The following is a 17,535-nucleotide window of genomic DNA, read 5'->3' as shown; positions in this document are numbered from 1 at the left end:
TTAGAAAACCATGGCAGCAATAGGCATACATCACATGGGTGTCCCAGGAGACCAGGCACTGGACTGGTGTGAAATGGTGTCCTTCATGTCCATGGACTCACAATGACTTGTTCCACCTGGTAAGTCCACCCTGGTTGGACACACTTTACCAGCTGACTGGTAGCACTGGTCTCCCTCACACTCTCCCTTTTACAAGCTCTTTGATGGAACAGGCTGATGATGACAGATCGGTCAAAGTGGTTTGATGCTGGGGCCCCTTTTCTCCCTCTTGCCTCCAACAGAACCTCTATTTACTGAAGCAGGTCCCAAGGCTCTGCTACTGAGCAGATTCCTGCTGTGGACTGTGTGGTTTGGGGTTTATCGCTGTTCATCAGCAATTACAGAGCACAAACCTACACACCACAGCAACACCTGCCATGGGAGGTTGTTCCTTACAGCTTTCACAACAGCATCTCCTCAAGGACACCACAGATACCTCCTGCAAAGCCTTGCAATAACTGGCAGCCCATCAGGTGCTGCAGCAGTACAAGCTCTCAGGAATGTCATAGGCCATTCCTAGAAAATGAATTAACTCCAAATTAACATTACATTTTACACAACTGTTCTTTTAAGCCCTATTTTCGGATGAGCCTGGCTCAGCAAACACACAGAATCAGTCTCACAACATGGAGGTGAACTGGAGCTTACTCCTGTGAGAAACACAGCATGACTCTGGATGGTGCCCCAGCACTGGGAATTTCCGAGGAGGGAAGAGAGGTTCATGCTCATTCTAACCTAGGGAGACGTGGTGGGATTTACAGAACTGTTCAGGGTACGACGATCTCACCAACAGCCAGAAGGAATCTCTGCCCTCATAGCTGCTGGAATGGAAGCAGGGCAATACCAAACACCTTTGAGTCACATGGCTGAAGTGTGAACGACCTTCCAGTGCAGCACACCAGCATTCCATAAGGTAAATCTGCCCAAACTGGAATGTGAACTAAAGCAAAGAACAGCAGGAAGCACACAGGGGTCTTCAAGGTTCTGGGCAAGGCACCTGAGGGACTCAAATCTCCTCTGAGCACACGGAAGGAAGAGTTCATAAGCTCAGCAAGTATCAGAATTTGAAGTAACCAGACATTTTAAATGGAACCAAGCTCCCAGCTTCTTTTCTGGGAAACACATGGCATCCTGCCTGGGATGGCAGCGGCCCTGCCTGGCAGCCAAGACCAACGCTCCCAGTGCCAGGAGCCACCAGCACTTCCCTGCTTACACCTTTAACATTTCCCTGTTCAAAAATACAACAACCAAGCCCACAAACTTTAATCCAGCTGAGGAAGACAAATGAAATAGTATCTCAATGAAGCTCTAAGTGCTCTTGAAAAAGAACTTCCCACCTCTCAGTACCCAGTAGGACAATTTACTCCTATGGTCTTATTCTGGCAAACGAGGTACCTCCGAGATGAGATTTTTCTTCTCCCTTCTTATCAAAGCTTTTATGTGGGTTTGTGCCATTGCAAAGCACAACATATTTAAAAGTTTAAAAAGTAAATCTGAACTCAAATGGAAGCAGTAACAAAGTAACTTGTCCAAAACTGATTTCCTTCAGTTCCAGATGATGTCATTACCGGTGAATAATAATGCAGACATGAATTTGCTGCCAACAGGAAACACTGCAGCATGGAATGGAATGGAATGGAATGGAATGGAATGGAATGGAATGGAATGGAATGGAATGGAATGGAAGAATAGAATAGAACATCCTGAGTTGGAAAGGACCCACAAGAATCATCCAGTCCAGCTCCTGCCTCTCCACAGACACCCCAACAGTCCCACCCTGTCCCTGAGAGCATCATCCAAACCCTCCTGGAGCTCTGGAAGCCTTGGGGCTGTGTCCACTGCCCTGGGGAGCCTGGTCAGTGCCTGACCAGCCTCTGGGGGAAGAACCTTTTCCTGATACCAGCCTAAACATGTCGAAGTCTCATGTAATTCTGAGTCTATTTTCAAGTTACTCCGCATGCGTTAGGAATCACTAACCTCACATTTTTGCAACTAATTTGGTCCAAACTGCCATGGAAAACCCTAAATATTTTTTAATGCTGAACTGTGAAGAAGCAGTAACAGACCCAAATAAAATACCCAGTGACATCCAGTGCCACTGGTAGTGAGTTAGCAGTGGAGATTGCACAGTGCTATGGTGGAGTTCAGGCTGATGTAAAGTGCTTTTTGCACCAGCTGACTTAGATGTCAGCACATCAACCCACCTTGGCAGGAGGCTGGAACAAGATGAGCTTTAAGGCCCCTTCCAACCCATTCTGGGATTCTATGATTCTATACACAATCACAAACTTCCTCTTTTTCTCCAGATACTTTTCATGCCTTTTTACAAACATGGCTTAAAGTGTTAATGTTTTTTTCCTGTTTGTGACTTATCGACACAAAATCAGAGCTCATACTTGCTCTCCTCAAAGGGATAAGCCTTACCTGAGGAGTGAACCCTTCCAGCACATGCAGGCTGTGCTCCCCAAGACACTCCATCCTTCCTTAAAAAATGATTGTGGCATTTTCTGTGACATTTTTGTCCCCCAGAGGCCCTGTGGCACGAGCAGGACCTGGGTTGCCTGATGCTGCTGAGCCTCCAGATCAGCATGGTTTGCAGCTAAAGAATCAATTCTGCTCTGGGGAGGGGATTTTGGAGCTCCAAGAACACAAAGAAACACAAAATTCAGAAAGAACAATGAAAAGGCAGCGGCGGCCGGCAGGTTCAGACCGTGACCACAGGCAGCCAGGCAGGCTCTGTGCTCCCACTCACTGCGAGATTCCAGGTAAGTGTTCTTCAGAAACACCTCCTTGACACACACTTTCCTTCCTCAAAGCATTGGCCAACTCTCACATCATGAAAAAGCAGAAAAAAATGATTCTGAAGAGCATTTGTGGCAAGTGCTTGGGATCTGAAAAACTTCCTTGTACCAAAGCAGAAAACAACAGTTTTGCTTATTCTAAAAAAAAAAAAAAAAAAACCAAGCAAGCAATAATCCCCAACTAACCAAAGAGACCTGCCCACCCTCCCAGCAGAAAGCCTCCTGGGAAAAAGCTTAGGCTTGAGGACTTAAAAACATCAAGGCCTGGTTTGTCATTGAACACAACAGGCAACGGCAATTCTGATTGCAACCAACACGATGAATTGATCATTTCCTACTGCCCTCTGCTTTGGAAGCATCAGGGAACAACCCCAACTCCTGCTTATTCCAGGCCTTTGGGTATTTTTCAAATAGGATTGTAATTGAATTTCAACCAAGACTTCAGTTCAGTAATTTTAAAATGGAAAAATCCAGCAGTATTGTAAAAAGGGACATAGAGTACATATGGGCCTTGAGTAGCTGGTGAGTTGGCAAGCAGCCTGGTAGGTACCTCACAGCTGAGTTACACATGGAGTGCAACAGCTTTACTCCTCTCTCTGGGCTGTGTGTTCTGCCACACTCCCCCTCCTGCCCCTTGTAACAGCTGGTGCTGTGGGCAGGGCCAGTGCCTGTGGTGGCCCCTGGCCGGAGCATCCCCCTCCCTGGACCACTCCAGGGCACCTCCAGTGAAGCCCAGTGCTTGGGCAATCCTTTACTGGTGTGGGCAGCCAACACCATTAAAGGGCAGCCCCAGTCTGTAACTGGGAGTAGAGCACTCTGCCCAGTGACACACTTGGTGCAGGACTGCACTTACCATCTCCTCACTGGTGTTGTAACTCGTGGCATCTCTGGATCTCAACCACAGTCACCCCACGGACACCCCTTTCCTTACCTGCTCCCCCTCAACACAGCTTGCAAACATCAGGAATTCATCTGAAACACAAACACCCTCTTTCAGTAACACCCACAGCACCCAACACGGGCAGTGGGCTGTGTCCAGCCTGCAAACAAAAGGGATATCACCACACTCCCCGTGAAGCAGTCACAGCCAGCAGTGAACGTGCAGGAGGAACACACAGCTGAGCACACCCAAACTGTGGAGTCACCCGGGATGTAAATTCAGGTAAATTTTGCTGAGAAAAAATGAAACCCAGAATGGAATCCAACAAACCTCCAGAAGAGCAAGCACATGGCATTTCCTGCATTTCCAGAAACCACAACACGTACACAGATCTATGTTTCCAATAGCAGATATAATGAGAGCTACATATGGTGACACACACTCACAGAACCCACCGTGGATTGTCACTCCTCTGCCCTGCCAGACACCTGGCAGGCTCCTGAGGAGAGCTGTGCATTCCAGACACACATTCTGCCTTAAAGAAATAATTTTTGAAGACTCCAGGCAGCAGAGGCCGACTCCACACCCTGACAGGTTTGCTGGGCTTCTCTGGAACAGAAAGTGCCCGGGCTGTTGCTGCACATGTGGCACACAATGTCAGTCCGTGCCTGGCACAAGGGGAGCCAAGAGGATACCTGTGAGAGTAAATGCCCATTTGGAGGCTGGGATTTTGTGATTCTACAGAGGCAGGTCTAGTGGCCAGTCAGCCATCAGTGGCTGGCCAGGGAAACCCAGCAAGCTCAGATCATGACACTGCTGCCAGCCCTTCCAGTCCTCTTCTGACTCGGCCTTCCAGAACAGCTTTCATTCCCCTTTCTCTTCCAGAGATAAACTATTCACTTTCTTCATTAGGTTACATATTACATCTACAATATTAACATATTTAAATTAATGTGCACACATGTGAGAGAGTTAAAGTGAACCCAATCAAAGAGAAATTAACTAATTTGACAAAAGCTTCAAAGGAGAGGAGTGGCAAGGCCAGTAATGGAACCTTGTCATCCCATCACTCTGTCCTCTGCCTGAACCTCTGTGTTTAACTGGTATGTCTGAAAATATAGAATCATGAAATGGTTTGGGTTGCGAGGGACCTTAAAGCTCATCTCATTCCACCTCCCTGCCATGGGCAGGGACACCTTCCACCAGCCCAGGTTGCTCCAAGCCCCGTCCAACCTGGCCTTGGACACTTCCAGGGATGGGGCAGCCACAGCTTTTCTGGGCAACCTGTGCCAGGGCCTCCCCACCCTCACAGGGAAGAGTTTCTTCCTAATATCCCATCTAACCCTGCCCTCTGGCAGTTTAAAACCAGACCTTACCCTGTCACTCCATGTCCTTGTCAAAATCCCTCTCCACTTCTCTTGGAGTCCCTTCACTATAATTAAATATAAATGTTGATTATTTAACACAGAATTGTGACTTGAACAAATTACACAGGAACTTTAAATCCAGAGGGTCTTTACTCTCCACAGTTCCACCAACCACAAGGAATCAGTGCAGCTCTGTGCACTCCAACCTGGGCACCAGCCACGCTGCAGCCACAGACAGAAATGCTGAAGGACCAAGAAAAGCAGAAAGAATCATGCAACTGTCCCTCAAAATAAATTTTTAGACTCTTGCATTGAACAGGAGCTACCATTACAAAATCCAGCCTGGTGGAACCACGGCAACGTACTGCTGCACACTGAGGGATCCCTGCTCCACAGCACAGCTCCTTCCAGCACAGGAACGGGCTCCACACTCACCCCAAGGGTAGCAGCACGTCATTTACTGAAACCTCAGTCCTAGTTTTACCAACACCATGGGCCTCTCACCCCAGACTCACTCAGCTCCCAGTGTTTCATCCCCACCCAAGACAGCTCCAGGTGCTGTGGAAGGAATGGGTGTGTTTCAATGGATGCAGCGATGTCCTCAGGAATCAAAGATTGCTGGAAGATGTGGGAGTAAAACTGCAGGGGACTGTGAGCTATATGCCAGGGTGAAAGGCAGTGGTGGGTGAAAAACTGTTACTATTTCTGATACTGCTGGTAAAGCTGGAGGAGAAAGTCAGTGCTGAGGCTGTGTGCGTCAGGACACTGTGCCCTGAATGGATGGAGAGGGCTCTCAAGGAGTTGGATACATTATTTCCCTTCATTCTTTGGACGCAGAGGGAGTTGCACAGGTCTGTTACAAACTGAGCCAGTGTTTCAGAGACATCCCACCCCCACACTGCCGGGGCCCTGCGGGGCTCTGCAGGTCGATTCTCCTGCAGCGCTGTTAATCCCTGCTGGATTTTCCAGTTTTACCCTCTCTTCAACGTCACAACAGACTGACCAGAGAACCAGGATGACTTTCCCCAGCCACCCCAATATTTACTCCTGGAAAAGGCAGGCAGCTGGGGTTGGCTTTGGAGAGGTGATTCCTATTCAGCCCCACTGAGGAACACCAAGCTCTCCTGCAGGACTGACGATGGATTGTTCCCACAGACAACAACTCCTGGGAGCTGCTGGGTTGTAGCTCTGCTGCAACACCACAGTTGTGACTAAATCTAACACATGCCCACCCCATCAAGTGATTTCACTTCTCTTAAATACTCACACTTTGACTTATCAGTGCCAGTTCACCGTACTGGAGAGATTTTTTTCCTTGCTCAAGCTCCAAGCAAGGCTGAGGACCTCTGCTTTAATTCATGGGCCAATTCAAAAGGCAGAAACCCAATTTCAGAACCAAGCTGCTTAAAAAATAACTAGTAAAGTCATATCTGGCTCCTTTAGAAGTTTAATGCAGATAACCAACATTTGTCTGATAAATTAGTGCAAATATAGACAAAGCAAAAGGGAAACATGAATGTGGAGTAGAAAGACGGGAAAGACATTTACTGAAACATGGTCAACAATTAAAAGGTCTCTGTATGGAATGAGAAAATGAAGAATATTTCTTGGGCTATAGAAGAAATGTTCAGCTACTCTCTCAGCCCAATTCAGATGAACAATTTTATCATCTCATGACTAAAGAAGATGACTTGATGAGCAGAAGCACATCAGAGTATTGATGGCAACACCTGACTGAGAAAGAGGCTCTTCACTAACGCAATAATACAGCATCTGGAAACTGACAATAAAATAAAAAACTTGGATTGGAAATACATGTGATTGTTTCCAATAACAAACCAATAAACCCTCGGGACAACACCTTAGTGGATTTGTTGACTTTCCCTCAAGACCAGCTATGCTTTCCTGCTGCCGATGTGTTTGTCCTGATGCAAAAGAGTTGGTGGATAGGAGTTCTGAATACTGCCGAGAACCACAGTACTAAAAACTGGAAATTCGTAGGGTCTTCTCAGAACACGCCCGAGTGTTCTAAGGCCTCCTCAGCCATCTCAGCAAGAGCAAACTCACCCCTCTTAGAACAAGTCCCATGTTCCCCTGTAAGGAAAGGGCATCCTCAGCTTTTCTAGCCCTCTTTAACACGCTCTACCACCTTTATGCCTTTCGATGGCAAAGCTTCACTGAGAGGCCTTGCCTCCAGACCAGGAATTAATCATGTCTTTGGAATGATTAATCCCTCATCAGCAACTAACTGAAGAGTAGCAGCATGAGTGTTTTGGACACGATGAGCAGGGATGAGAAACTGAAGAGAGGTGGCTCATGGACTCCCCTGACCAGTAGAAGAGCAGCCTTGGGCCACTTTGGGAACCCTGGAGGTCTTGTGCCTTCGGATGACACTTCTGGGACTTGGATTTCTGAAGTGACCATAGAAAAAAAGACTAAGCAGCACTACATTCTTTGCTCAATGACCCTTCATCCAGGTGTCCAGCAGGACTCATCACCACGACAGCATTCTTTAATTTTCCAAGAAATATTTCTGGGATAGGAAGGAGTTCATATGCTGTACTCATGGTAGCCTGCAAGAAGCCAGGGGTTCCAGTGGTCCAGCTCCCAGCTAATTCCAGCCAACAAACTGCTCAGTTTAGCTAAATAAATTAACAGCACACTAGATACACTCAAATTTTACATTCCTTAGCAACTGCTGCAATTGTATTTAAAGAGATTTAGGATCAGGAATAGAGAGGAAATCCCAAATGAAGAGCAGGGTGACCCAGGAGATGCTCTCCCTGTTCAAACACAGACAAAGCAGCAACAGCACTCTGAGCCTTTTCACCTCCCCTCCTGCCCCAACCCAGAGCCTTTGCTGAGATGCTCAATAAGGGGACTAAATATCACTTAGAACCTGGCTATGGGGATTGTACTCCTGAACAATGATCCCTGACTGTTCCATGTGCTCCTGACACATGGGACATGGCACATATGGCACAGGAACAGCGTTCCAGCCAATTTTCACATTTCCATCCCCTTCCATTGAGATGTTAACAGCAAAAATGGAGGTTTAAAAAAAAATCACAACTACTGACTCCCAGCAGAAATATCTCACGTCTTCTTTTCTCTTGTTACATCCTTCCAGTCTGCCAGATGAAAACTTCCAGGAGAAATGGTGTTTCTGAGAGTAAATGTGCCATATATTTTGCTAAAAGAGAAAAATGCAACAAAATCCATGAGCAATTCCATGAAAACAACAAGGCACCGTAACTCCAGCAGCTCTCACGTAGTTCCAGATTGCCAGGTTAACAACTGCAAACAGGAAATGTAAAAATATCTTTGTTTCTGCAATTCTGGTTTATTTTTTCCAGTCAAAATATACTATTGCTTAACTTTCTGCTCGTCTCAACCACTTGCTAAAACTAATGGATAAAACACTAAAAATTGCTGAATATCCCATTAGAGGCCTGCACTGGTTAGCTGGGAATCTGTAAGGACATACAGACACAGTGAAGCTCAGTGTCCTCACATTTGCCTTGCCTGAAGTTCAGGACCAAGCCCTGGCCTCATCTGCAGAAGGAGCACCCGTCACTTTTGGGGGACGTGCCTGGGAGGAAGAGAAGAGGGGAACTCCTCCGTGGGCTGCTGGTCAGGGACCCTGCACTCATTGTCAGCCTCTTCTGACAACTCTCCACAAGAGCCAGGAGAGTGCAACAAGGAGGGGTTTGCACTCTCCAAGACCAGAAGAAAATCATCCCTTGGCATCCTGGATGCACCCTGGCCTGGCATCCCAGAGCTGCAGAACACCAAGCACCAGAGGAAAGCAGGAGATCACAGAATCATGGAATCCTTCAGGCTGAAAAAGATTCTTAAAATCATCATGTCCAACCATTCCCCAGCACTACCAAGCCCCCCACTGACCCGTGTCCCCAGGTGCCACATCTACACATCCTTTAAATCCCACGAGGGATGCAGACTCCACCACTGCCCTGGGCAGCCTGTGCCAGTGCTGGACAAGCCTTTTGGTAAAGATATTTTCCTTAATATCCAATCTAAACCTCCCCTGGCACAACTTGAGGTCATTTGCCTCAAGTGTGATCACATCACACTACCAGAGACCATGGTCCCTGGGACACCACTGCCCCTCAGAGAACGCTCTTCTGAGGGGCTTGAGCTACTCAGTCACCACGTGGAGTGGGGGACAAACCCCCCAGGAAAACATCTACATGAGAGACCTGCTGAGATTTGCTAAACATCTTGTTATTGCCAATATATTGTAAACAGGAGGTATTTGGATGCAACAAACAGCCAGGTAACGTCCAAAAATAGATGTGCATAGAGCCCTAAAATAGACTGTGCACAGGCTCATTGTTTTCAGATAAAACTCTGGAAAGGAATTACTATTCATATCAGTCAGCCAGTGTAAGATTTGCTAATGTACACCCACGTTACAGTGTTATCAGCCACTGATAAGATACATAACATGGTCACTGAAAAACCCAGGTGATCTCACAGCATTAGCTCACCTGCATCACAAAAAAAGCCTCCAGCACTGCTACAGAGCATCTTTATAAGATATTTTTAATGTCACAAACCATGTTTTAATTAAGTCTTTTGAGAACTGTAAACCTACAGGCTGTCATACAGAAGAGAGCTGTCTGGACTAGGAAAACACATTCAGTTTTTGGTGTAGATATATTTTACTGCTACTGTAAAATGTATATTGGTCAGAAAAAAGAAAATATATTAAGGTAATAGTAAAGATGCTGGGGTTAGAATTTTAGAAAGCCTTAGAGTGATTCTATAACACTTTCTCTCTTCCCCAGTTTCTCCCCATATGTATTTACACTGCTTTAATAACTTTTTTCCAAGACATCTTAACCCATTTCCTTGATTATGGAGATATTCAGCACTAAGGAAAAAGTCCCCCTCTGCTTGCAGAACTCATTTCTTTGTTGTGACATGGCTTTAATTTTTCTGATTAAGAGGCAGCACCTGGTCAGGCTGCTGCCATCCTGCTACTGCTCAACTTCACAGGTACCCAGGTGCCCACAGGACTCACAACACAGTGAAGACAAAGGCTCAGGCTGCTGGAGAGCACTCATTAATCCACCCTGTTTCTTTTTTCTTTTCTTTTCTTTTTTTTTAATGAAATATGAATTGTGCTTAACATTCATAACATTTTCAGAGGTGAAATCTGGGTAAAACCCTCTGAAATTAAAAGAACTGTTATATATAAGAACTTTTTTGTGATCTCTACTTGCTCTCAGGTACCAGAGGACCAGACAGTGGTCATGTAGGCCACAACTTCCCACACTACTGTCTACTCTTGGTATTACTTAGACTTGGATTTTCTAAAGCATTCTTTAATTAGCAGAATAATGCCATGATTTGTGAGCTGACACAACAAAACCTCAATGTCCAGGCCAGCTAAATTCCTCTTTGCATAAACTGGAGTCATCAGTTCTTCTCACAACTGGACTCCATGTCAGTTGAATGCTTTTTCAAACTGAACCCTCAGGCTCTTTTAACAATCAAGATTAAATCCCAGAAACTCAGGCACTGTGAGCTGGAGGTGTCTAATGGTGATGCTCAGTTCCATGGCAAAGGACAGATCGAAGGAGAGGCACCTGTTCTCCTTCACAGCCAGCTTTGCAGGCCAAGATGTTGCCCTGGCACCCACTGAAACCCATCCACTACCCAGGCAGTGGTGCAGAAGAGGAGAGGAGGCTCAGAAATGGGAAGCTGATGCACCTCTTGCATGAGTAGCTAAACAGGGAGCCTTTCCTGTTGTTCAGGTGTGCCAAGTACTGTTCCTGAGAACATCAGCATTACAATACCACCATGGGAATTTTAAGGGTGAACAGTTTCTGTGCAAACTTGGTTTTTTGAGTAAGATTCAACCCTTTTAATTTAGACCAAAAGCAGGGTTTCAACCTCCCAGTGTATTTTCTCTGCAAGATAAAACCACAAATAAACGCAAGGCCAGGCTGGACCAGGCTTGGAACAACCTGGTCTAGTGGAAGGTGCCCCTGTCCATGGCTGGAGATGGAACAAGGTGAGATGGAACAAGGTCCCTTCCAAACCAAACCATCCTGTGATTCCATGATTCTATGATAAAACTTTATATTTGGAAATCTGATACACAAATTGAGGCTCTACTTCTAACAAATACTTGGCAAAGTATTTCTGCAGCTGTGATTGATACTGCAACGACCCAAGAGGTTCTCTGAGGTCAGCTGAAAGCTTTAATGGCACGTTAAAAACTCTGACTTATTTTCCATCCTGAATCCCAGGCTCTTCCTCAGAGCACAAACGGTTGGGAAATGGTAAGACAAGAAGTTTATTCAGCCACGCCAAAGGACCAAGAACATAGCACTGACAACATGGCAACACACAAAACCCACTCACTGCACCATCCAGCCAGACTTGTGGTGCTCTGGAAGGTGGTGTTAGTCATCATTGTGGGACCACACAGCAGTATTATGGAATCCCAGAATGGTTTGGGTTGGAAGGGACGACCTTAAAGACCATCTATTTCCAACCCCATAGGCCATAGGCAGGGACACTTCCCACCAGACCAGGTTGCTCCAAGCTCTGTCCTTGAACACTTCCAGGGGTGAGGCAACAATTACAAGTCAACAAATCCACCATCAGTACTGGGACAAGTGTGCCACACATTCTTACCTCTGTGCAGCCCTGGACATTTAAAAAGAATTTAACTGAAGATATAACACGGACTTGAAATGAAAAAAGCTTCTTAAGTTCTCTGGTCAGCTTCCAGCAGAATAAATAATGCTGTGGTACTGAAAGGAAAGTCAAAGTGACAGCAATTTCAATCTGAAAACAAGAAGGTTTTAAGCAGTTTTAAGTTCCAATCTTCTTCACATTCCATACCGAGATATCAGATTTTTAACACAAAAGTAGGTGTTTTTCTTTGTTTGGGTTGTTTTCTTTCTAAGGCAACCAATGCCCACTAAAGTGTCCGTGCAGATACTTCATCCACAATAATTACCATGCTTTAGGGGCTCTGCAAACTAATTTCTAAACAACCTGGTTTGCTTTTTTTCGCTGGGAACAGAGGACAAGAGAAAGCATTCTGCTATAGGCATTAGCATGGCTTATTCGTGACACCTGCTGTGGTCAGGTTCCCAGGGTGACTGAGGCTGTCATGTTGACTAACTCTTCAGGAAAACTCGAAATAATATGAAATTTTTAGTTATTTGAAAAACCTACACACCTTGGTCATGTCTGAACTCGGCACACAAAAGGAAATCGTTCTGTGCACAGCACAATTAACCTCAGGGACTCCCTCTGCTGTGATAATGCCAAGGCAAACAACACTGTAGTTTTAGGATTATCTTCATCTTCAATTTTTACCCAAATTTCCAAATTTGCCCACAGCTAGTGATAAGCCTGGGTAAAAAAGAGGAACTAGATGGTGCCATGCAAACCCAGACCTGTTTTTGAAAGGAACAACACCGAACATTCCATTACGAACATAAAATCTCCCCATGCACAGGGTTAACTTTGCAGAGTAGCACATTGTGCTTTCCTCAGCCCAGCCATGGTTCACTCTGTGCACTGGGGCATCCTGACTAACCCAAATCATCATTTTAGGCTACTCTGGTAACTGCATGAGCTGCTTTTAGGTAACTAAACCTTTTCCTAAGTTATCGACCTCTGCTAGGCCTGGGGCAAGAAGGTTCAAAGTTTACATATACATGGGATAACATTAAAAAATACAAAAATACTTGTTATTTCATTTAGCAAGCATGACCCCCCCCTACAGCACCAGGTGTGTGTTATAAGAACAGGTAACAAAACACTGCAGAGAAAATGAATAATTTACCTCCCCTCACCTACAGCTGTAACGAGTAACCCCGTACAGATTTCTAGCTGAACAAACTAGTACAAAAGGACTTGCATTTCCTTGGATGTGAGGTTCTGTAATGTTCCCATCGTAGATGAGAAGAGGCCTGTCATTATGCACAATTTCTTCCAGCCCTCAGCAACTTGTTGGCAAACCCACCCCTGCCACTCCCAGCTGCTGGGAAGGTGTAGGGGAATGGAGGATGTCCCTGAGGGGGCTCCCACCCCACACACAGCTCCCACATCGCACAGTTCCAACATCACACACAGCTCCCGCCCCACACACAGTGCCACTGGTCACAGACAGCCAGCACTGCCACCTGGAAGCTGAGGAGAAGGCAGAGTTCCTCACCTCACACAGCTGTACAGGCTGTTCCCCCAGGGTGATGAACCACCTCGTCCCACATCCCCTGTGCCCAGAGAAGCTCTCCCGTGGCACAGCTGGCACCGAGCCGTTTGTCCAGCCAAGCCTACCCTGGAGATGGCAGAGTGTCCCTGGGCACCTGCTGAGTCTCAGCTTCTTCATACATCAAGGCCACTCCCTCCTCCTCCTCCTCCTTTCCTGGCCTTCTCCAAAGCCCAAAGAGCCACCTCCCACCCCAACCACTCCCCACACCCGGGTGTCACTGCTGCCTGCAGACCTGGTGCTGGGTAACAGGTGGAACACACCAGGGCTCCTCCCTGCGATGGAATCCAAGAGGTGAGGGCCCTGCACAGGTGCTGGAATGGCCAGGAAACCAGGAGCACCAAGGATGGGCTGTTCAGGGCAGAGCATTGAGGCAGCTGAGCCCAAACTGCCACGTAAAACAACACATGATCTGCACAAAAAGAGAAGTCCAACAGCCCTGTGCCCGCTTGAGCATTATTGTCATTTGACTCTAAGATCACCTTCATCCTTTCCTGACAGCTGGAAGCTACTTGTCCAGAGCAGCTCAGGCAAACAGAGCACAGGAATGATCCAACCTCAGTCTCATGAGGAGTCACAACCAGTGTCCTGTGAACACACCAGCAGCTTCGTGGCTCAGCACATAACAGTGTCCAAGGGTCTCTGATGTCAGAGTCACAACAGAGGGGCCAAAAATCTTCCAGAGGAAGGCACAGCACTCACTGAAACATCAGCAACATCACCCCAGACAGGCTGCCACAGGCTGCTGACCCACAAAACAACACAGACACCTAATTTCCATCACAAGAAACCTGTCAGGTGTCCATATCAATTCAGTCACCACATGCAGGCCTAACACCACAATGATGGCACTGCCCAGGCCAGCGTAGTGACCACTCCAAGGTGCCACCCTCCCTGTCACACAGGAGGTTGGAGCCAGCGGTGAGGGACCACCCTGACATTCTTCAGGATTAAGCAGTGATTTCTGCAGAAAGATCTAACACCGATTCACAAGAGAAAAACTTCCTGGAAAAGACAATAAAGACCATTGGTGATACCTAAAACCCCCAGAGAAGCCCGAATCCATCCCTCTGGCACAGAATTTGGGAAACAACATGGAGCAGCGATTGCCAAACTTTAGCCAGTGTCCTGTCAGCACACTGCCAAGTACCCAGTGGTGGTCTGGAGAGCGCTCGTCCCACATGTGGCGAGGGTTCCACCACCCTGTCTCCAGCTTCCAAACTGCGGTACATAAACTTAACACACTTCTGATAATTTGAAAATATCAATTTGCCATCAGAACAGCCAAAGTGGCCACAGACATGTTGCCCAGCCTCAGATGTGAGGGAGACTGTGACTGCTGCAGGGCTAAACCCATGAAAAACATTTCTTTAAATATTTGGGAACTCCCATCAGAAGGGAAACATGAAAACACCTGACCCACTTCTATAAAACCAAACCAGAAATGTCACCCCTTTTTCTGAAATGCACACTGTACATCATGTTAGCAAGAGACAAAAGTATGATTAAATGATTAAAACACTGGGCAAGGCTCCTGAACACTACACAGTTTGGCACACTTGCTCATTTTTGGTGGTAGCACCTATATAACATTGTATTTTTGGTTGCAGTACTATATAACATTGTATTTTTTTTGTTGCAGTTCCATATAAGCATTAACACCAAGAGTGTTTTGAATTTCCAGGAGAGAGACAATTTTATACAACTAAACCCTGATTTTTATTTCCTTTGTTGACTATTTATTTGTTTGCATAATACCAAGAAAAACAAGCAGGGCCATAGATAAACTGTTTGCTACTAAATACTCCATGAACTTCTCAATACAATTATCTCAGGTTTTGACACGGTGAGAAATGAACTCCTCTTCAGTTTCCTTTCTTTAAAATCAATCTCTGGACACTACCGTGAGCTAAAGAAAAAGGGTGCAGCCCCCCCCAACAGTGCTACAAATCAATTCTACCTCTTTATGCCAGAAAACTAAACACCTTTCCTTGTGCTATTGACCCTGAGCTGCCCACAAAAAGATCATTTGCTTGATCAGTTACAACTAATCTCTTTCCATCCGTTTCAATCAAAATTTACCACCCTGTGCAGGCAGCTCAAACTCCTTTTGCCGTTTACCTCTTCAGGAATCCACTCTGTCATCACCGTGTTTGAAAATCTCAATTTTTTCACGTTCTTAAACTTTCTAAGTTTCAAGTACACATGCTTGAGGCTTCTCTCCAGCCTCACCTCGTCATCTGTGCCCGAGTCCTCACTGATACGGGCCAGCCACGTCCTTCAAAGCCTCCTGTCCCGCACCACACGTGCAGAGCACCCTTCTGCCAGCACTGGCACTAGGACTGGTTATTTCTGTATTTTCCTTCCTGTTTCTACACAGCCTTTTGCGTAAATGGCAGAACATCATTCCTAATGCCACGGCAAAGTTTCTTGAACAGTTTTTTCCGCGCCCGGAAGATGCGCGGGTGCCCCGGGGCCCGCTCGGGCATCCGAGAGCCGCACGGGCAGTGCCTCCCGCCTCCCCCGCCAGCTGTTCAGAGGAGACGCTGGGCGCTGGTTCCCATCAGAGACAGGCAGCCCAACCCGACTGAACCCCTGCCGCACAAAGCGCTCGTCCAGGTGATTTACCTGATTTTAATTGCACTTTTTACACTTTTATCACTCCCGCTGACGCTCCATCCTCCTCCTCCGTCACACCCGGAGGGAGCGAGGGGTCCTGCCGGGGGGCTGCCCCCGCGCCCACCCCCCTCCACCTGCCGCCCCCCTTCCCCGGCACCGGCCGCCCGGGCAATCCGGTGGCTGCTGCGGCTTTCGGTCCCCCCCAGCCGCCGCCTCCCCCCACCCCCATCGCACCAGGCACCGCCGAAGTTCCGCCGCCCGCCCCAACTCCGCCGCGGCCGCCCATTGTCTGCGCGCCGGGAGGCGCTTTGGGAGAAACGAGCCGAAAAGCCGAGTCCCCCGCCCCGCCCGGCCCCCCCGCCGCTCCCCTGCCCGCGGCCCCGCCAGGCAGGCCCAGCCCCGGGCCGGGCCGGCGCGGGGGTCCCCGGGGGCGCTGCCCGGGGGAGCCGCTCGGGCGCGGGGTGGGCGCCGCGCCAGCGGGGTCTCCCCCGGCCGCCCCTCGGCCCCGGTCCCCGCGCCGAGGGGCTCCAGGGCGGGCGCTCCCGCAGCCCCCGGCCCGCCCCGGCCATGGCCGCCCTGTCACCGGGGAACACCCGCGGGGGGCCGGGGCGCCCGAGCCCTGCCCGGGCGGGAGAGGCCGAGGCGCCGCGGCCGAGCCCGCTGACAGCGCGGCCGAGCTCCGCGTCCCCCGCCCCGGGCCCGGCTGCGGGAGGGACGCGGGGCGGCCCCGTCCCCTCCCCGGGTGCGCACAATGGCCCCCGCCACCCCCGGGGGCCTCCGGTGTCAGCGCGGGGGGAGCAGCTTTGTGCGGGTAACGCGGCCCCAAACCCCACAAAACACACAAAACCAGCGCGCGGGCAGCGCGGGAGCGGCGCCGGGGCAGAGCCGGCTCCTCCTTCCCCCGCGCCGGGAAGGCCTGCGGGAGGGAGCGCGGCGGCGGCGGCGGCACCGGGGGCGGCGGGGCCGGGGGCCGGGGTGCGGGCGCGGTGCGTTACCTGCCGTGGAACCAGTCCTTGCAGGCGTCGCACTCGATCATGAAGCGGGTCACGTCGTAGGGCAGCCGGCAGATGCAATAGACGGGCACCGTCGCCATGTTCGCGCCGATCCGCTCCGCTCACGGCGCCCGCCCGCCCGGCCGAGCGGAGCGCGGCGAGTGCGGGCACGGCGGGGCCGGGGCGCGAGGGGGGGACGCGGGGGGGAGAGGGGAGAGAGTGGAAAAAACGAAATAATAAAAAAAAAATAAAAAAAAATAACGCTAAAAATCCGCGGTAGTGGATTTAGGGCTCCTGAGGGGCAGGCGAGCGGTGCCGGAGGACAGGGAAGCGCTGCCCGGAGCCGGGGGCCATGGCCGGGTCCCGCCGCCCGCCGGCGCCGCGGGCCGGGGCTCTCTGTTGTTGTTGTTGTTGTTGTCCCTCCAGGATGGTGATTCCCGGTGCTCGGCGATCGCGGCGGTGCCCCCTGGTGACAGCCCGGCGCGGCCTCCCCGGCGGGCCCGGCCTTGCGTCAGCCCGGAGGGAGCGGGGCCGAGCGGGGCCGGGCCGGGCGGAGCGGAGCCGAGCGGGGGCT

General features: G+C 49.2%; 1 protein-coding gene across 3 annotated transcripts in view; it reads right to left on the bottom strand.

The window, feature by feature from the left end:
* The window catches only part of PHF2 (PHD finger protein 2), an 82,196-nt gene extending 65,096 nt beyond the window's left edge, over window positions 1-17,100 (bottom strand). For all 3 annotated transcript variants that reach the window (XM_017830987.1, XM_017830989.1, XM_017830988.1), the window contains exon 1: window positions 16,965-17,100. In XM_017830987.1, the coding sequence (XP_017686476.1) occupies window positions 16,965-17,062 (98 nt within the window). In that variant the 5' untranslated portion in view covers window positions 17,063-17,100. The remainder of the gene's footprint in view (window positions 1-16,964) is intronic.
* Between the last annotated feature and the right edge of the window lie 435 nt (window positions 17,101-17,535).

The sequence above is a fragment of the Lepidothrix coronata genome, unplaced genomic scaffold (genome assembly GCF_001604755.1).
Source record: "Lepidothrix coronata isolate B3197 unplaced genomic scaffold, Lepidothrix_coronata-1.0 Scaffold186, whole genome shotgun sequence".
Classification (NCBI taxonomy): domain Eukaryota; kingdom Metazoa; phylum Chordata; class Aves; order Passeriformes; family Pipridae; genus Lepidothrix; species Lepidothrix coronata.
Note: the sequence above shows the minus strand (reverse complement) of the source record. Positions and strands in the feature narration are given on the sequence as shown.